This window comes from Salvelinus namaycush, chromosome 13 (genome assembly GCF_016432855.1).
Source record: "Salvelinus namaycush isolate Seneca chromosome 13, SaNama_1.0, whole genome shotgun sequence".
NCBI lineage: Eukaryota > Metazoa > Chordata > Actinopteri > Salmoniformes > Salmonidae > Salvelinus > Salvelinus namaycush.
This window is the reverse complement of record NC_052319.1, coordinates 28,772,690-28,788,112: the sequence shown is the minus strand read 5'-3', so window position 1 is coordinate 28,788,112 and position 15,423 is coordinate 28,772,690. Positions and strand designations below refer to the sequence as shown.

General features: G+C 43.5%; 1 protein-coding gene across 2 annotated transcripts in view; it reads right to left on the bottom strand.

Annotated features, from left to right (window-relative positions):
* Positions 1 to 233: 233 nt before the first annotated feature.
* Positions 234 to 15,423, bottom strand: part of LOC120058397 (GRIP and coiled-coil domain-containing protein 2-like) — a 30,087-nt gene continuing 14,897 nt past the window's right edge. For both annotated transcript variants that reach the window (XM_039007027.1, XM_039007028.1), the window contains exons 11-24: positions 13,880 to 13,999; positions 13,215 to 13,379; positions 12,806 to 12,910; positions 12,328 to 12,490; positions 11,784 to 11,884; positions 11,522 to 11,599; positions 11,068 to 11,205; positions 10,143 to 10,264; positions 9,798 to 9,974; positions 9,436 to 9,644; positions 5,719 to 5,925; positions 5,432 to 5,571; positions 3,309 to 3,510; positions 234 to 1,445 (exon numbers count right to left, since the gene is read on the bottom strand). In XM_039007027.1, the coding sequence (XP_038862955.1) occupies positions 1,372 to 1,445; positions 3,309 to 3,510; positions 5,432 to 5,571; positions 5,719 to 5,925; positions 9,436 to 9,644; positions 9,798 to 9,974; positions 10,143 to 10,264; positions 11,068 to 11,205; positions 11,522 to 11,599; positions 11,784 to 11,884; positions 12,328 to 12,490; positions 12,806 to 12,910; positions 13,215 to 13,379; positions 13,880 to 13,999 (2,001 nt within the window). In that variant the 3' untranslated portion in view covers positions 234 to 1,371. The remainder of the gene's footprint in view (positions 1,446 to 3,308; positions 3,511 to 5,431; positions 5,572 to 5,718; positions 5,926 to 9,435; positions 9,645 to 9,797; positions 9,975 to 10,142; positions 10,265 to 11,067; positions 11,206 to 11,521; positions 11,600 to 11,783; positions 11,885 to 12,327; positions 12,491 to 12,805; positions 12,911 to 13,214; positions 13,380 to 13,879; positions 14,000 to 15,423) is intronic.

Here is a 15,423-nt window from a genome sequence, read left to right as displayed (position 1 = left end):
CCATTCAGAGGGTGAATGGGTAAGACAAAATATTTAAGAGCTTTTGAACGGGTTATTGTAGTAGGTGCCAGGCGCACCGGTTTGAGTGTGTCAAGAACTGCAACGCTGCTGTTATTTTTCACACTCAAGTTTGCCATGTGTATCAAGAATGGTCCACTACCCAAAGGACATCCAGCCAACTTGACACAACTGTATGAAGCATTGGAGTCAACATGGACCAGCATCCCTTGTAGAGTCCATGCCACTACGAATTGAGGCTGTTCTAAGGGTAAACAATGGTGCAACTCAATATTAGGAAGGTGTTCTTAATGTTTTGTACACTCAGTGTATATTTACATATATTTAAGTTGTTCCCAATTACAGATTATGTACCTACATATTACCAGAGAATCCTTTGGTATGTAATAGTGATACATCAAAATAAATGAAATAGGTGTGAATTTGAACATGTGAATATTGTCAATTCATCACATATGTATTTATCATTTAGCAGACACTCATATCCAGAGCGACTTACAGGAGCAATTCGAATTAAGTGCCTTGCTCAAGGGCTCATCAATAGATTTTTCACCTAGTCGGCTCGGGGATTCGAACCACCAACCTTTTGGTTACTGGCACAACACTCTTAAAGCAAATTTATGCTTGATCCAAAGGCTCCCTATGTAGGATGTGACGCAATTGCGGAACCTCCGGAGGCATGAAAAGGCCAAACTGAGCTCCGTACCACATTTCCGTGCGCCTCCCAAATGTATTAACAATGTGGAGGGCTCCGTATAGCTCCGCATTGACATGATTGGTTGACGGTAGGTGGGGGCGGGAGGTCCTGTATAAACACAAACTCACTTAATTGACAACTTCCTTCACAACAGCTCTGCGAAGCGCAAGAAGTATGAATACCTGACTTCTGCAGAGGCCATATCACCATAAATGCTGCAGGGCAAATGTAGATGTCAGATTGACCATACAGTGCCTTTTAACTGCTAGGCTACCTGCTGCCCTGTATCAGACCTATAATGAGTGAGCAATGAAAACAGATGGTCAAATCTGTAACAGTCATAGTTCACTTCATGAATTGTTGTAAAACTTAAGTGTTGCTTGGAATTGATTGTTACAAGCAACAAAATCTATGGTATAAAAATAATCCCAGTAATGACTGAGGTATTGGTGAATTAACCCACCATAAATGGTTCAGTAACGTACCATCAGCTAAAAAAAAGAGTACTGGCTTACATTGCTGACTACTGGCTTTTTTTCAAGTAGATGGATGATCATCAATATATTAAGACTTTTTAATTACTCAGTTGATCAGACATATGGACCAGATGAAAGTGAAGGCAGATAGAAAGAGGACATTGGTTGATGTGTGTGTGTTCATCTGATGCCTGACCAACTGTGTAGGTAGGAGGTCCATCCTGAGCCTCTAGCTCCTCCCACCTCCTCCTCACCTGCAGCAGAAAGAGAACGGGTTAGAAATGCAGGGAAGACACTGCAGTATCAACACAGTACTTAGTATACAGTTGAAGTCGGAAGTTTACATACACCTTAGCCAAATACATTTGAACTCAGTTTTTCACAATTCCTGACATTTAATCCTAGTAAAAATGCCCTGTCTTAGGTCAGTTAGGATCACCACTTTATTTTAAGAATGTGAAATAATAATAATAATAGCAGAGAATGATTTATTTCAGCTTTTATTTCTTTCATGACATTCCCAGTGGGTCAGAAGTTTACATACACTCAATTAGTATTTGGTAGCATTGCCTTCAAATTGTTTTACTTGGGTCAAACGTTTCGGGTAGCCTTCCACAAGCTTCCCACAATAAGTTGGGTGAATTTTGGCCCATTCCTCCTGACAGAGCAGGTGTAACTGAGTCAGGTGTGTAGGCCTCCTTGCTCGCACACGCTTTTTCAGTTCTGCCCACAAATATTCTATAGGATTGAGGTCAGGGCTTTGTGATGGCCACTCCAATACCTTGACTTTGTTGTCCTTAATCCATTTGCCACAACTTTGGAAGTATGCTTGGGGTCATTGTCCATTTGGAAGACCCATTTGCAACCAAGCTTTAACTTCCTGACTGATGTCTTGAGATGTTGCTTCAATATATCCACCTAATTTTCTTTCATCCTCCTACCTAATGGTGGATTTTGGATGGATTTTGTGAAGTGGATTTTGTGAAGTGCACCAGTCCCTCCTGCAGCAAAGCACCCCCACAACATGATGCTGCCACCCCCGTGCTTCACGGTTGGGATGGTGTTCTTCGGCTTGCAAACCTCTCCCTTTTTCCTCCAAACATAACAATGGTCATTATGGCCAAACGGTTCTATTTCTTGTTTCATCAGACCAGAGGACATTTCTCCAAAAATTATGATCTTTGTCCCCATGTGCAGTTGCAAACCGTAGTCTGGCTTTTTTATGGCGGTTTTGGAGCAGTGGCTTCTTCCTTGCTGAGCGGCCTTTCAGGTTATGTCGATATAGGACTCGTTTTACAGTGGATAGATACTTTTGTACCTGTTTCCTCCAGCATCTTCAGAAGGTCCTTTGCTGTTGTTCTGGGATTGATTTGCACTTTGTGCATCAAAGTACGTTAATCTCTAGGAGACAGAACGCGTCTGCTTCCTGAGCGGTATGGCGGCTGCGTGGTCTCATGGTGTTTATACTTGCGTACTATTGTTTGTACAGATGAACGTGGTACTTTCAGGCGTTTGCTCCCAAAGATGAACCAGACTTGTCTACAATTTTTTTGGGAGGTCTTGGCTGATTTCTTTTGATTTTCCCATGATGTCAAGCAAAGAGGCACTGAGTTTGAAGGTAGGCCTTTAAATACATCCACAGGTACACCTCCAATTGACTCAAATTATGTCAATTAGCCTATCAGAAGCTTCTAAAGCCATGACATCATTTTCTGGAATTTTCCACGCTGTTTAAAGGCACAGTCAACTTAGCGTATGTAAACTTCTAACCCACTGGAATTGTAATACAGTGAATAAGTGAAATAATCTGTCTATAAATCATTTGTTGGAAAAATGACTTGTGTCATGCACAAAGTAGATGTCCTAACCGACTTGCCAAAACTATAGTTTGTTAACAAGAAATGTGTGGAGTGGTTGAAAAACAAGTTAATGACTCCAACCTAAGTGTATGTAAACTTCCGATTTCAACTATACATTCCAGTGTTGACCTACATAGAATGTTGACGATATCTCTGCAATTTCACTGACCTTACTACTCACACTGAGAAATCAATGGGTATGTGTGTGTGTGTGTGTATATATATGTGTGTTTGTTTGTTTACAGTGTGTGTACCCACCCATTGCGATAGCAGCCAGTTTATTCTTCTCCTCAGGGCTGAGTTGTAACATGGTGTGTATGACGGGGAGTAGAGCCTGTCTCTCGCTGCCTGACTGCAGGAAGATGAACTGTAAAAGGACATTCTTCAGATACTCCAGGTTGGCCACACTCTTCTCTCTCTCATGGTTACGTTCCAGACGACGCACTTCAGACTTCAACAGCTAGAGAAGAACGAACAGGTACACAAAGAAACAAGTATGAATGTGTGAGCACTGTATATGTAAGCAGTGGCGACCCGTCATTCAGGGCAGGTGGGGCTCTGAGCCCCACATTTTTAGCAACAATGTTTTGCATGTTATTTTGGCATTAATATGTGTCACATATCAGTTTCCAAACAATGTAAAAAAAAATATATATTTATCTTTGAGTTAATAAAGCCGCATACAAACATGGTCTCTTTTTTGTTTTGAGTAAAGCAGCTCCAAATACAGGTGCTTCAGCCTAGCTCAGTGCTTTCTGTGGCAGTGGTGCAAGCCAGCAGAAAATACGGATTGAGCCGTATTTGAGCAGTGATTGGCTCAGTGTTCTGTCACTCAAGTAGAACTAGAAAATTGGGTGCTGTCAGAGTTACATTAGAAGTGTCCATCCGAGAAGGATCAAGGTCATTGGCCACAAATAAAATGACGTCAAATCACATTATATCTACAGTAGCGTTGATTGCCCTGATCATGTCAACATCATACTTTCAAAATCTTAGCTAGCAGTCATCATCATGAATCAAGTCGACAATCTACTGGCAAATCCTTTTTAATCCTTGTCATATGAAGATACATTTTAGATAAAATGTATCAGTGCTCATCGGCCATTGGACATAAAATTACACAACAAGTTGGAAATCGCAAACTCAACAATGGTTTGGAAGGAATCAGTGAGGCTAACTGCAAGCATTGCAAATCAACCATTAGCCTGCTATTCAGTGGAGTGGCTGTGTGGTCCAAAGTATAAGATTAAGGGTATTTTTGGCCATGCTGTCAATGAAGCATGATGTGCCGCGCTCAAAGCAACTGTTAACACAGAACTGCAAAATCTGAGTTCAAGACAACTGGGAACTCGGGAAAAATGAGCTACGACTGGGAAAATACGTTTTGAACTTTCATCCAACTCGGAATTGTAAATTCGGAACGTGGGCCTCTTTCTAGAGCTACGACCTGAAGATCATGGACGTCATCATGATTCTCCCCCCCCCCCCCCCCAGTTGTCACCATAAATACAGAGAATGCCTGACTTTGATGACAAGTTTGATGACAAAATTTGCCCACGAAGGCCCGCCGCGCCACCTTCCTGTTCAAGTGAGCACAACAAGGTGAGTCCAAAAAAGTATTGTATGCTGCTGCATAAATGATATGTATACTCTAGCTAAGAAAGTAATACTAAGTGTATGTTGTGTAGTAAGCTGTTAGTAGCCCATGTGCCTCACCCTAATAATTTGCTCTATTTTCACCTCTTAATTTAACCTACTGTTCTGACTTGGTGGTGCACATGTAGCCTATAACCTGTTTTTGAGAAATGTAATCATTGAATATTTTAAGAGCTTTCATTGTCTGCTTATATGCCCCCTTTATGTTGCCGTACATTTCAAAAGTGGTGAACAAATAGTTATATTGACTACGTCCATCCTAGCTCACTCATTAATGTCTTAATCCAAATGATGGATTGCTTTTTATCCGCTTGTCGTCCCCTTATGCCATAGTTTGTACATCTCAATTGTCAGCAGAAACCACATTTGTTTCAGCAAGTCAGCCATATCAGCTATGTTTTTTTAAAGCAGTAAATGAGCTGAATGAACTGTTTCGCTGACCGACAAGACTCCGCTGATAGCCAGGTAGAGCAGTAGTAAGATGTTGGGACTGCTGTTGGGACAGCTTTATGTAGGCCCAAACAGTTTGTGTGCACCGTTTGTCACCGTTATAGTGCAATTCATCTATTGTTTAGTGTTGTGTAGTGGCTTTGCTTGCATGCATCCCACATTATTTATCTTTTGTCCCACCAAGATTTACATGTTAAAATCGCCACTGTCTGTAAGTGGGAGAGAGTCTGAAAGAGAGCATATCTGTTTCATCAGTACTGTGTGTGTGTACGTACATTGACCTGTTCCATCAGAACAGCATTGGTAGCCTCGGTCTCATGCAGTAGACTGTTCATGTGTTCCATACTGCGTGTAGCTGTGGTCAACTTCTGATTCAACTCCTCTTTAGTCGGCTCCACCTGCCACACAAACGGCTCTGCAACCAATCACACAAACAAAATGGTCCTTTAGCAGACAGTTGTATTCGAAGACACAGTTCACAGTATGTAAAAAAAAGTATCCCTTGTGGGAATCAATCCAACAACTCCGTAGCCTTTGGAGACATGCATGTATACACATGTACCCTGTTTGGGGTCTGGGGAGGTGAGTAGTTGCTCCAGTGAGGGTAGGTATGTGGATGACAGGGACTCTGTCTCGGAGGTCTCCATGCCCTCCCCCTCCTCTCTAGCCATGGACTGGAGATCACCGAGGCCCAGCCCCCCCATTCCCCCCTGGTCCACGGGCCGGCGGTCCACCGCTGACTTACGACTGGTCTGGACTGGAGCTGGACCTGGAGGGAGACAACACATATCATACAGTCATGCTGGGCAGAGAGCAACAATGTCATTCCCGATTTCACAAGTGTGAAATCCAGAAGCGTAGAAGACCGGGGGATACATTTATAAACAGACAAAACTTTTTTTTTAAACGGTGCTGAAAAAGAGCAGATTTCACAGGTAGGTGTGTTTGAGTGTGTGAGAGAGAGACAGAGGCAGAGAAATGGCAGGTGCCGGTGGGCAGACGGTGTCTGATTGATGGATAGAGCATGAGAAACCTGTGGGTACAACCACCTGCAGCCTACCTTGCCCTTCACACCCTAGAGAACACACACACAGCTTTGTCTTACTATACTTGTTAGGACTTTTTGGGGACCAACAATTGATACCCATTAAAAATCCTATTTTCCCTAAACCTAAAATAGCCTTTTTACAAGTCAGGACTGGCAAAATGTCCTCACTTCTTTTAATTTTAGTTGGTTTACTTTTCTGGTGAGAACTTCTGGTACTCACAAGTATAGTAAAATGTGTCCACACACACACAGTCTCTGGAACCTTTTGACTATAATTTGCACTGAGATTCAATCAAATCTAGAACATTTTACAGTTCAGATGAAGGAAGGGAGACAAGGAGAGGAAGCTTTTTATGACTATAGGAAGGGATCCAGCCCTGCTGTCTCCAGAAGTACTGCTTGGCCCAACTCTGTGTGTTAGGGTGGCACTAATGACCAGGTTCTCCAGATGCCAGTGTGCTAGTGCCACCCAGAGGGGCGGGCAGAGCAGAGCTGGTTAAGGCTGGATGGGCTCTCTGTACCCTTCACACTAACTAACACCTGGCTAGGCTGCTGAGATGAAGTGTGTCCCATCTTTACACAGCTGCACTACAACACTGGACGAGTAAGATGAAAAGACAGCGACCGAGGGAGGGAGGGGGAGAGAGCGAGACAAAAAGAGTGTGTGTGTTTACTCCAAGTGGCTCCAGAGAGCAGGTGTATGGGAGGTGATATATTATCGCTATCAGCTCTGCTCTCTCATACTCAACTCACAACTAGGGCTGTTACAGTGACAGTATTAGCGCCACACCGGCGGTCACGAATCATAACGGCAGTCAAATTCTACGTGACCGTTTAGTCATGGTAATTACGCTTCTACAAGCTCTGATGCTTCTGATGGTCATTAGAAGCCTACCAAACTTGCTAACTGCCTGGTAATAGGCACTCTAAATGTATTTTAAAATCTAAACACTTCATGAGAGCCCATGAGCTCATATTGCGCAACATTTCTATAGGCTATGCATTTGCTTGATAAAAAACTTTTTGATGGCCTCTATTAAAAAGAGGAGCATCCCATCAGCTTACGATATTTATTTATCAACTTTCCCAATATTAAGCACAATGCTTCACTTTACAACAGGAGTATAGCCCACCTGGCTGGCATGAAAATGAACCACGATTAAAGCGTCCTCCAGTTGCTATTTAAGTGCACAGACGACATTTTATTTTTTGTTAAAAAAAATAAAAAAGAATGGTCCATTCTAAATGAAAACAAATTCCACACATATATTATTTAGTATATGTAAAGACAACATTAACTGAAGAATAGTCTGATGGGTGACAATATGAGTGAATTATGTATTATCACTTGTGAATGATGCCCAGCTTGTGCAGTAAGGCAAAAAACAGCGCATGCCTTTTTTTGGCGACTTTTTCAAATCATAGTCGCACACCTCATGTAGCCTAGCCCATAGACCTACAGTATATGTTCTGATCAGGTTTGTATCACAACTAAAGTGGCCTTCTTAAAATTAAGGACATTAATCTGATTTATAATGGTGTAGAGCTTAACTGGCATACATAGGCTGCAGGTGAGTTTCAAGTTTGGGGAAGACAATTTTCACCATAAACACACACCTTTATAATAACCATTATACAATACATAGCCTAACACATATTACACATGGCAGAAAAACATAAAACTAAAATGATTTAAGATGTCTTTGATACATAATTGGTCTAGCCTTTGAGTGTGGACTGTATAATTTTGCATATTGGATGGACTGGTTACTTTATGCTACGCTCCAAAATGTCTACGCATGACTCTGGGAGAGAACATATAACCCTAGGGGTTGCTGTTGATTCATTGTGCAGGGCGGCCTACAGTTAGCCTACAATTAGTCAATTTGTTTTTGAAAAGTCGAGTAATAGGGATTTATTTGATATTTTCATAATTAATTGGGTAACAACATTATCTTTAGCTATACAGAATATCTCACCACCATGCGTTTCCTTCTCCTCCTCTCCTTTATTCCTTTCTCCAACATGCAGAGGGGCTGTCAACTGTTTAGTGAAGTGTGTTTAGTTGCAAAAACATGTTACTATCGATGTTCCTGAACAGATTTCACTTGGTTTCCCAAAGTTAGCCCATTGCGTACAGAGTTTGCGTGGAATAGCAGTGAGAGCATACTCCTACTCCTCAAACAGTGGTTCATGTGTGGAGTGAAGTAAGTGTCGTTGTATTTATTTCTCAGCTGCTCATATTAAGCACATGAGCAGCTATAAAACCCAAGTAGCCTACAAAACAGACGGCGGGAAAGCGTGCTGCCTCCATTCTCTATTCCAGTGCATACAGATGACATGTATTTTTTCTCGGCCCCTGTTCCTGACCATTTAATAATGGGCCATTCTAAATCAAAACAAATTTGACATATTAGTAAAGATAATATTACATTGAGAATAGTCTGATGGGTAAAAATCACTTGAGAGAACAGCTGTGCAGTCTGAGGAAAGGAACAGAGTCGGAAGTTTTTTTTCTTCTACTTTCTCAAATCATCAATAGCATATAGTCGCACCATGCAGCCCATATGTTTGGATTTCTAAGACATTCTAAGGTTTGTATCATTAACAACTAAAGTTGCCAAATAACTCTAAATCTAGCGTATAGGACCTGTTTCAAGTGATCACTTTTAATCTCAATATAGCCACGTCATATGCGCAAGTTCAATTATACTCTTCTTACTATAAAATCATAATATAAAATAATGGCACGGGACTTATAAGCATGTCTTGTCAGCTTAATGTACAATCCTACAGCCTATGGCATGGAGCATAGCCAGATAACATACAGTAGGCCAACTCATATTCTGTTGTTTTGAAATACATTTTCTTCATATCATTTTTCTTTAGACCTGACTAAAATAAATAATGGATTAATTGTGATGGTGTATATTAAATGGATTTGTTCCAAAGGCACACCTCAGCAGCTTGTATGTATGGAGGTCTGGAGTGCCAAACGTGTTTATGTTAATTAACGGTCAATTACCTTGAGACCGGCAGTCTTCTGCATGACTGCCACAGCCCTACTCACAACCACCGCTCTACCTTTCCCCTGGCCTCCATCCATCTCCCACTCTCCCTCTTTAACCCAACACTCACCCCCCTCCTCTCCTTTCCAAAACCCCACTCTCCTCTTTCCATCTCTCAACCCAATCCTGTTCTCTCTCTACTCTCCTCTCCCTCCCGTCTTACTGGTCTGTTTCTGCAGTGTAAACAGTTGGTTCTCCAGCCTGGTCATCTGGTTCTGCAGGGTCTCTACTGTAGTTCTGTGTTCATCCTGAAGGTGGCGGATCTGCTCCCTGAACCCTGAGCGCTGGGCCACGGCCTGCGAGGTTAGCTGACCCACCGTCTGAGCATGCTCTGTCCGCAGTGACATAATCTCAGCCTGGAGAGACATGAGTCTGGGGGGGAAGGGGAGGGAGGGAGTATGAAATAAAGGAGAGAGGGGGAAACAGATTAAGGCTGTTACTATGGACTTGAATGTTAACAGACTGAGATAAAACCTATTAGCTCTGAGAGGTAATACAAGTATTCAGGCACACATAAGCCCGTACCTCTCTCTGAGTTCGGCCTCTTTAGCGACGGTCTCCTGCAGTATCTTGTTGTGTCGTTCCAGCAGTGTGTCGTGTTCCATCTGGAGCTGTTGGAACTCTGCAGTGCTCACCGCCAGACTCTGCTGACTGTCCTGCAGCTTGGCTTTATACTGGTCCACCATGGACTCCATCTGCTCTCTGTCACACACACATTATCATCATATGACACACACACACACACACACACACACACACACACACACACACACACACACACACACACACACACACACACACACACACACACACACACACACACACACACACACACACACACACACACACACACAGTATCTGTAGATATACCTCTCCTGTTTAGTGGCGTCTCCATCGCTCTGTGCTGAGGTTTTGTTCTTCTGTTGTTTGAGGACGTTGTGAACTCTGACCTTATAGCTGTCAAACTCAGCAGTGACAGATGACAGCTCAGCCTTTGAAATAACATTCACATCACACAATAATTAATGTTTCACTTAATTAAAAGCCAAACAAACTGTTTGTAAGCACACATATTAGAAGCACATATTAGGCGGTAGCGGTTTTCATATTACATCTCTATTTTCACCCTGAACCGCATGTGGTTGTGTTTCTGCAGACCAGCAGTAAATTAATATGATGGTGTATTGTGTGCCAGTGTATCGGTATTGTAATGAATAGTACAGTGTTAGTGTGTATGTCCCTGAGGTAGGAAACCCAGCAGCACTTCCTCTAACGTGGAGCCAGACCGTACCATTCATCATCACCCACTAGACCCCAGGGGGACACCCCCATAATAAAATGTTTGGTTTCAACCATTTAGCAAAGCTGCACACTAACACTTAACTGATGAGATATCCATAGCGATATTTCTACTGCCTGAGCTGAGAGAGGGGATGGAGAGAGAGAGGTTCAGACAGAGGTTGGAAGAGGGAGAGGAGAAAGGAGAGGAGAGGGAGTGCGAAGGAGAGGGAGAAGGAGAGAGAGAAGGAGAGAGAGAATGAGAGAGAGAATGAGAGAGAGAAAGGTTCAGACAGGTTGGGAGAGGGAGAGGGGAAAGGGGAAAGGAGAGGGAGAAGGAGAGAGAGAAAGGTTCAGACAGGTTGGGAGAGGAGAGAGAGAAGGTGAGGGAGAATCAGAGAGAGAGAGATGGGGTTTAGGGTAGAGGAACGGAGAAGAGAGATAAAGGGAAGGCAGAGAGAGAAAATAAGATGAGAGAGGGAGGAGAGAACTGGATGATGTGTGTGCGTGTACCTACCTTGGCAGTGTTAGCCTCCTGCTGTAGTGTGGTCAGTCTCTGTTGCAGGGAGCTGCTTGTTCTCTGCTGTTGTTCAGTCAGTGTCCTCAGCTGCTCATGCAGTCTGTGGCGCTCCGCAGTCAGGTCACAGCACTGGATCTATACAAGAACACAAGAGCCACTGATAACTGATAGAACATTTAGGGACAGATAACATTGTGACACAGTATGTACTCGTCCATTACCCCTTTCAGACAGAGGGCGTTACATTGAAAGTACAGTCATGTTGCAGGCTCAGATGTCTATTTGTATTTATTATAGATCCCCATTAGATGCTGCCAAGGCAGCAGCTACTCTTCCTGGGGTCCAGTAAAATTAAGGCAATTATACAATTTTAAAAACATTACAATAGATTCACAACAGATTTCACAACACATTAAGTCTGTCTGAATGGGTTCAGGGGCTGCCATCTTACCTTGTTGTTCTCTAGTTGCTGTTGATGTGCCTCCAGCTCTCCCTTCAGAGAGGCCAGCGTCATCATCTGAATGGCTTCCTGCGCACACACACACACTTATTAATACACTACTTACCTTCACAGACACTACACATTCAAGGAAACCCCAACTCCAATGTATTACAGAACACTGCAAACACTCATTTGACTAAAGTAGTGATGTAGGAAGAGGTCCACTGGGAACCTCTCTGTACTCCAGGTAATCAGGTCCCTCGGGTCTGACCTGTCTCTTGGCATCAGCCAGGTCTTTCTTGGTTTTCACCAGCAGCTGTTTCATCTTGGAGCTCTTATCCTCCCCCTGGTCCAGCTGGGACTTCAGAACCTCTGGGAGAACACACAGAAACAGGTTAGAAGAATGGATAACAGTAGAAAGGCCATTGTTATAATGAATGAAACACATTATAGAGACGTATACACTTTTGATTTGCAGTAAACTTAGATTGTTAGAGGTTCCTTGAGTGGCGCAGCGGCCTAAGGCACTGCATCGCAGTGCTAGAGGCGTCACTACAGACCCGGGTTCGATCCCAGGCTGTATCACAACTGGCCGTGATCGGGAGTCCCATAGGGCGGCGTACAATTGGCCCAGCGTCATCTGGGTTAGGGGAGGGTTTGGCTGGCATTGTAAATAATAATTTGTTCTTAACTGACTTGCCTAGTTAAATAAAAAGGTACAACATTTTAAAAAGATTTAGTGCTTTCGTTAGTGGGTTGGCTGTAAGGAAAGTATGTCAGAGGGGCAAATGGTAGGGATCAGTATTTGTGGTTACCGATCTCCTGGTTGAGTGCCTCTTCTTCCTGTGTGTGTGTGTGTATCTGTGTTTTCAGCTCCTCCACACACACGTCCTTCTCTGACAGTTTGGTGTTGAGTTCTTTGACCAGGCGTTCATAGTCTGCCATCTCCATGTCCAACAACGAGCTTTGCTGGGCCTCCTGGAAGAATAAAACACACACATTCACAACAGATACACACTGTCTGCATCGTAACATATAAACACACTGAATCCCATTTCTACACATATCTTAGTATGAGTAATGGAAAAGCAGCTTCCAGCGCTTGAGGGTAAAATGTTACTTTGACATCCTGCTAGATTCTGAGTGTTGTTTTTTAGGACTAGAGGCAACACGACACACATCACGACACACAACTCCCAGTGAAGGTTAAAAGTAAGGGCTTTACCACCTCTTTATTTAAGTGGCCTTGCCATGTTTGTGCGTGTGTATGCATGCATGTGTGGTATTGTGTACCTTGCGTAGCTGCTCTAGCTCCTGTGTTGTCTGCTGAGACTGCTGCTTCTGTCTGCGGAGCTGAACTGTCAACTCCTCTACCTCCTTCTGCAACGACGACAGCTCCTGGAGACACAAAACACGATTATACTTGTGAGGAATTTTTGGGGACCAACAACTGATTCCAAATCTTATTTTCCCTAACCTTAAACATAACCCTTAAGTCTAAAATAGCCTGTTTAGAAGCGATGACTGGAAAAAATGTCCTCACTTCTCTGAATTTTTGTTACTTTACAATTCTTGTGAGGACTTCTAGTACTCAGAAGAATAGTAAAACGTGTACACACATTTAGGTAATTTAGCAGACGCTCTTATCCAGAGCGACTTACAATCAGTGCATTGAACAAAAATAGTTCTCTCTCACACACACTTTTGTCTTTTGTTCCTTCAGTAGTCTCTCAGCCTGCAGGTCTCTGTTCAGGGTGTCTGTCTGTCTGTGTAGTTCTGCTGTCTGTCCTTCCATCTGTCTCACCGTGCTCCTCAGAGTCTCCAACTCGGTCATCAGGTCCTCTCTCTCCGACCACAGCTGTTCATGCTGGACACAGAACACACACACAATCAAACTTCACTCATGAGTTCTTGGCAAACACCAGTCCTCTTGGCCATATAAATAGCCAGGGATACAGAATACACTTCAACAATAACATCACATCAGGTAAACATATCTAACATAAAGACATCCAGGGATGTCTCAGACACTGTTATGAGTTTCTCTGTCTGTATTTCCAGTCTGTATTTTCCCAGGGGAGCTTTCAGCTCACACAGCCAAGACCAGCATCTGTCTCAGTAGACTGACAACGCCACAACAGCAGATGGAACCAGCCACTGGTTAATTTACACACACTCCGTTACTTCACAAGAAACAGACAATTAGGAAGAGAAAAATGTAATCATAAGAAGAGGAGGAATGAAGATAATGAACTAATGGACAGTTTGTATTTGGACTGAGGGGGAAATAGTCAGTTTGGTTGAGCATGCTGGATGACATCTGAGCATGGTTTGTGTGTGAGACTGTAGTGAGTGTGTCTGTGTTACCTGTTGTACTGCGGTGTTTAGTCGTTTGGTCAGCTCGGAGATCTGTTTCTCAGCTCCCTCCACCGTCTCTCTCTCCTTATCCAGCTGCTCTGTCTGCCTGTCGTAGTCCAGCTGCAAGTTCTGTAACACACACACTTAGTATTAAACACATTCACTATTGAATAGGCGTTGTGCAGTTTAATTAAGCAATAAGGCACGAGGTGGTGTGGTATGTTTTTTCGCACGATGCAACACGGAGTGCCTAGATACAGCCCTTAGCCGTGGTATATTGGCCATCTACCACAAACCCCCGAGGTGCCTTATTGCTATTATAAACTGGTTAACAACGTAATTAGAACATTAAAAATACATGTTTTCTCTATATATAGGGTCTGATATACCACGGCATGCAGCCAAATCAGCATTCAGGGCTCGAACCACCCAGTCTATAATGCAGATTAACACCAGCGCATATATCAAGCTGCCTGTTCTACAGTGACAGGATATTCAAACTTTATTTGTCACATGCGCCGAACACAACAAGTGCAGACTACCGTGAAATGCTTACTTACGAGCCCTTAACCAACAGTGCAGTTCAAGAAGAGTTAAGAAGATATTTACCAGGTAGACTAAAGTAAAAAGTAATAATAAAGAGTAACACAATAAGAATAACGAGGCTATATACAGGGGGCACCGGTACCGAGTCAGTGTGCGGGGGTACAGGCTAGTTGAGGTAATGTGTACATGTAGGTGGGGGTGAAGTGACTATGCATAGATAATAAACAGCGAGTAGCAGCAGTGTACAAAAGGGAGGGAGGGGGGGGGTCAATGCAAATTGTCCAGTGGCAATTGTATTAACTGTTCAGCAGTCTTATGGCTTGAGGGTAGAAGCTGTTGAGGAGCCTTTTGATCCTAGACTTGGCGCTCCGGTACCGCTTGCCGTGCGGTAGCAGAGAAAACAGTCTATAACTTGGATGACTGGAGTTTCCGACAATTTTATGGGCTTTACTCTGACACCGCCTAGTATATAGGTCCTGGGATGTCAGGAAGTTCGGCCCCAGTGATGTACTGGGCTGTTCGTACTACCCTCTGTAGCACCTTACGGTCAGATGCCGAGCAGTTGCCATACTAGGCGGTGATGCAACTGGTAAGGATGCTCTCAATGGTGCAGCTGTAGAACCTTTTGAGGATCTGGGGACCCATGCCAAATCTCTTCGGTCTCCTGAGGGGGAAAAAGTTTTGTTGTGCCCTCTTCGACTGTTTTGGTATGTTTGGACCATAATAGTTCATTGGTGATGTGGACACCAAGGAACTTGAAACTCTCGACCCGCTCAACTACAGCCCCGTCGATGTTAATGGGGGCCTGTTCGGCCCGCCTTTTCCTGTAGTCCACGATCAGCTCCTTTGTCTTGCGCACATTGAGGATCTCTAATGGCTTAATCCTCCTATAGGCCGTCTCATCGTTGTCAGTGATCAGGCCTACCACTGTTGTGTCGTCAGCAAACTTAATGATGGTGTTGGAGTCATGTTTGGCCACAAAGTCGTGGGTGAACGGGGAGTACAGG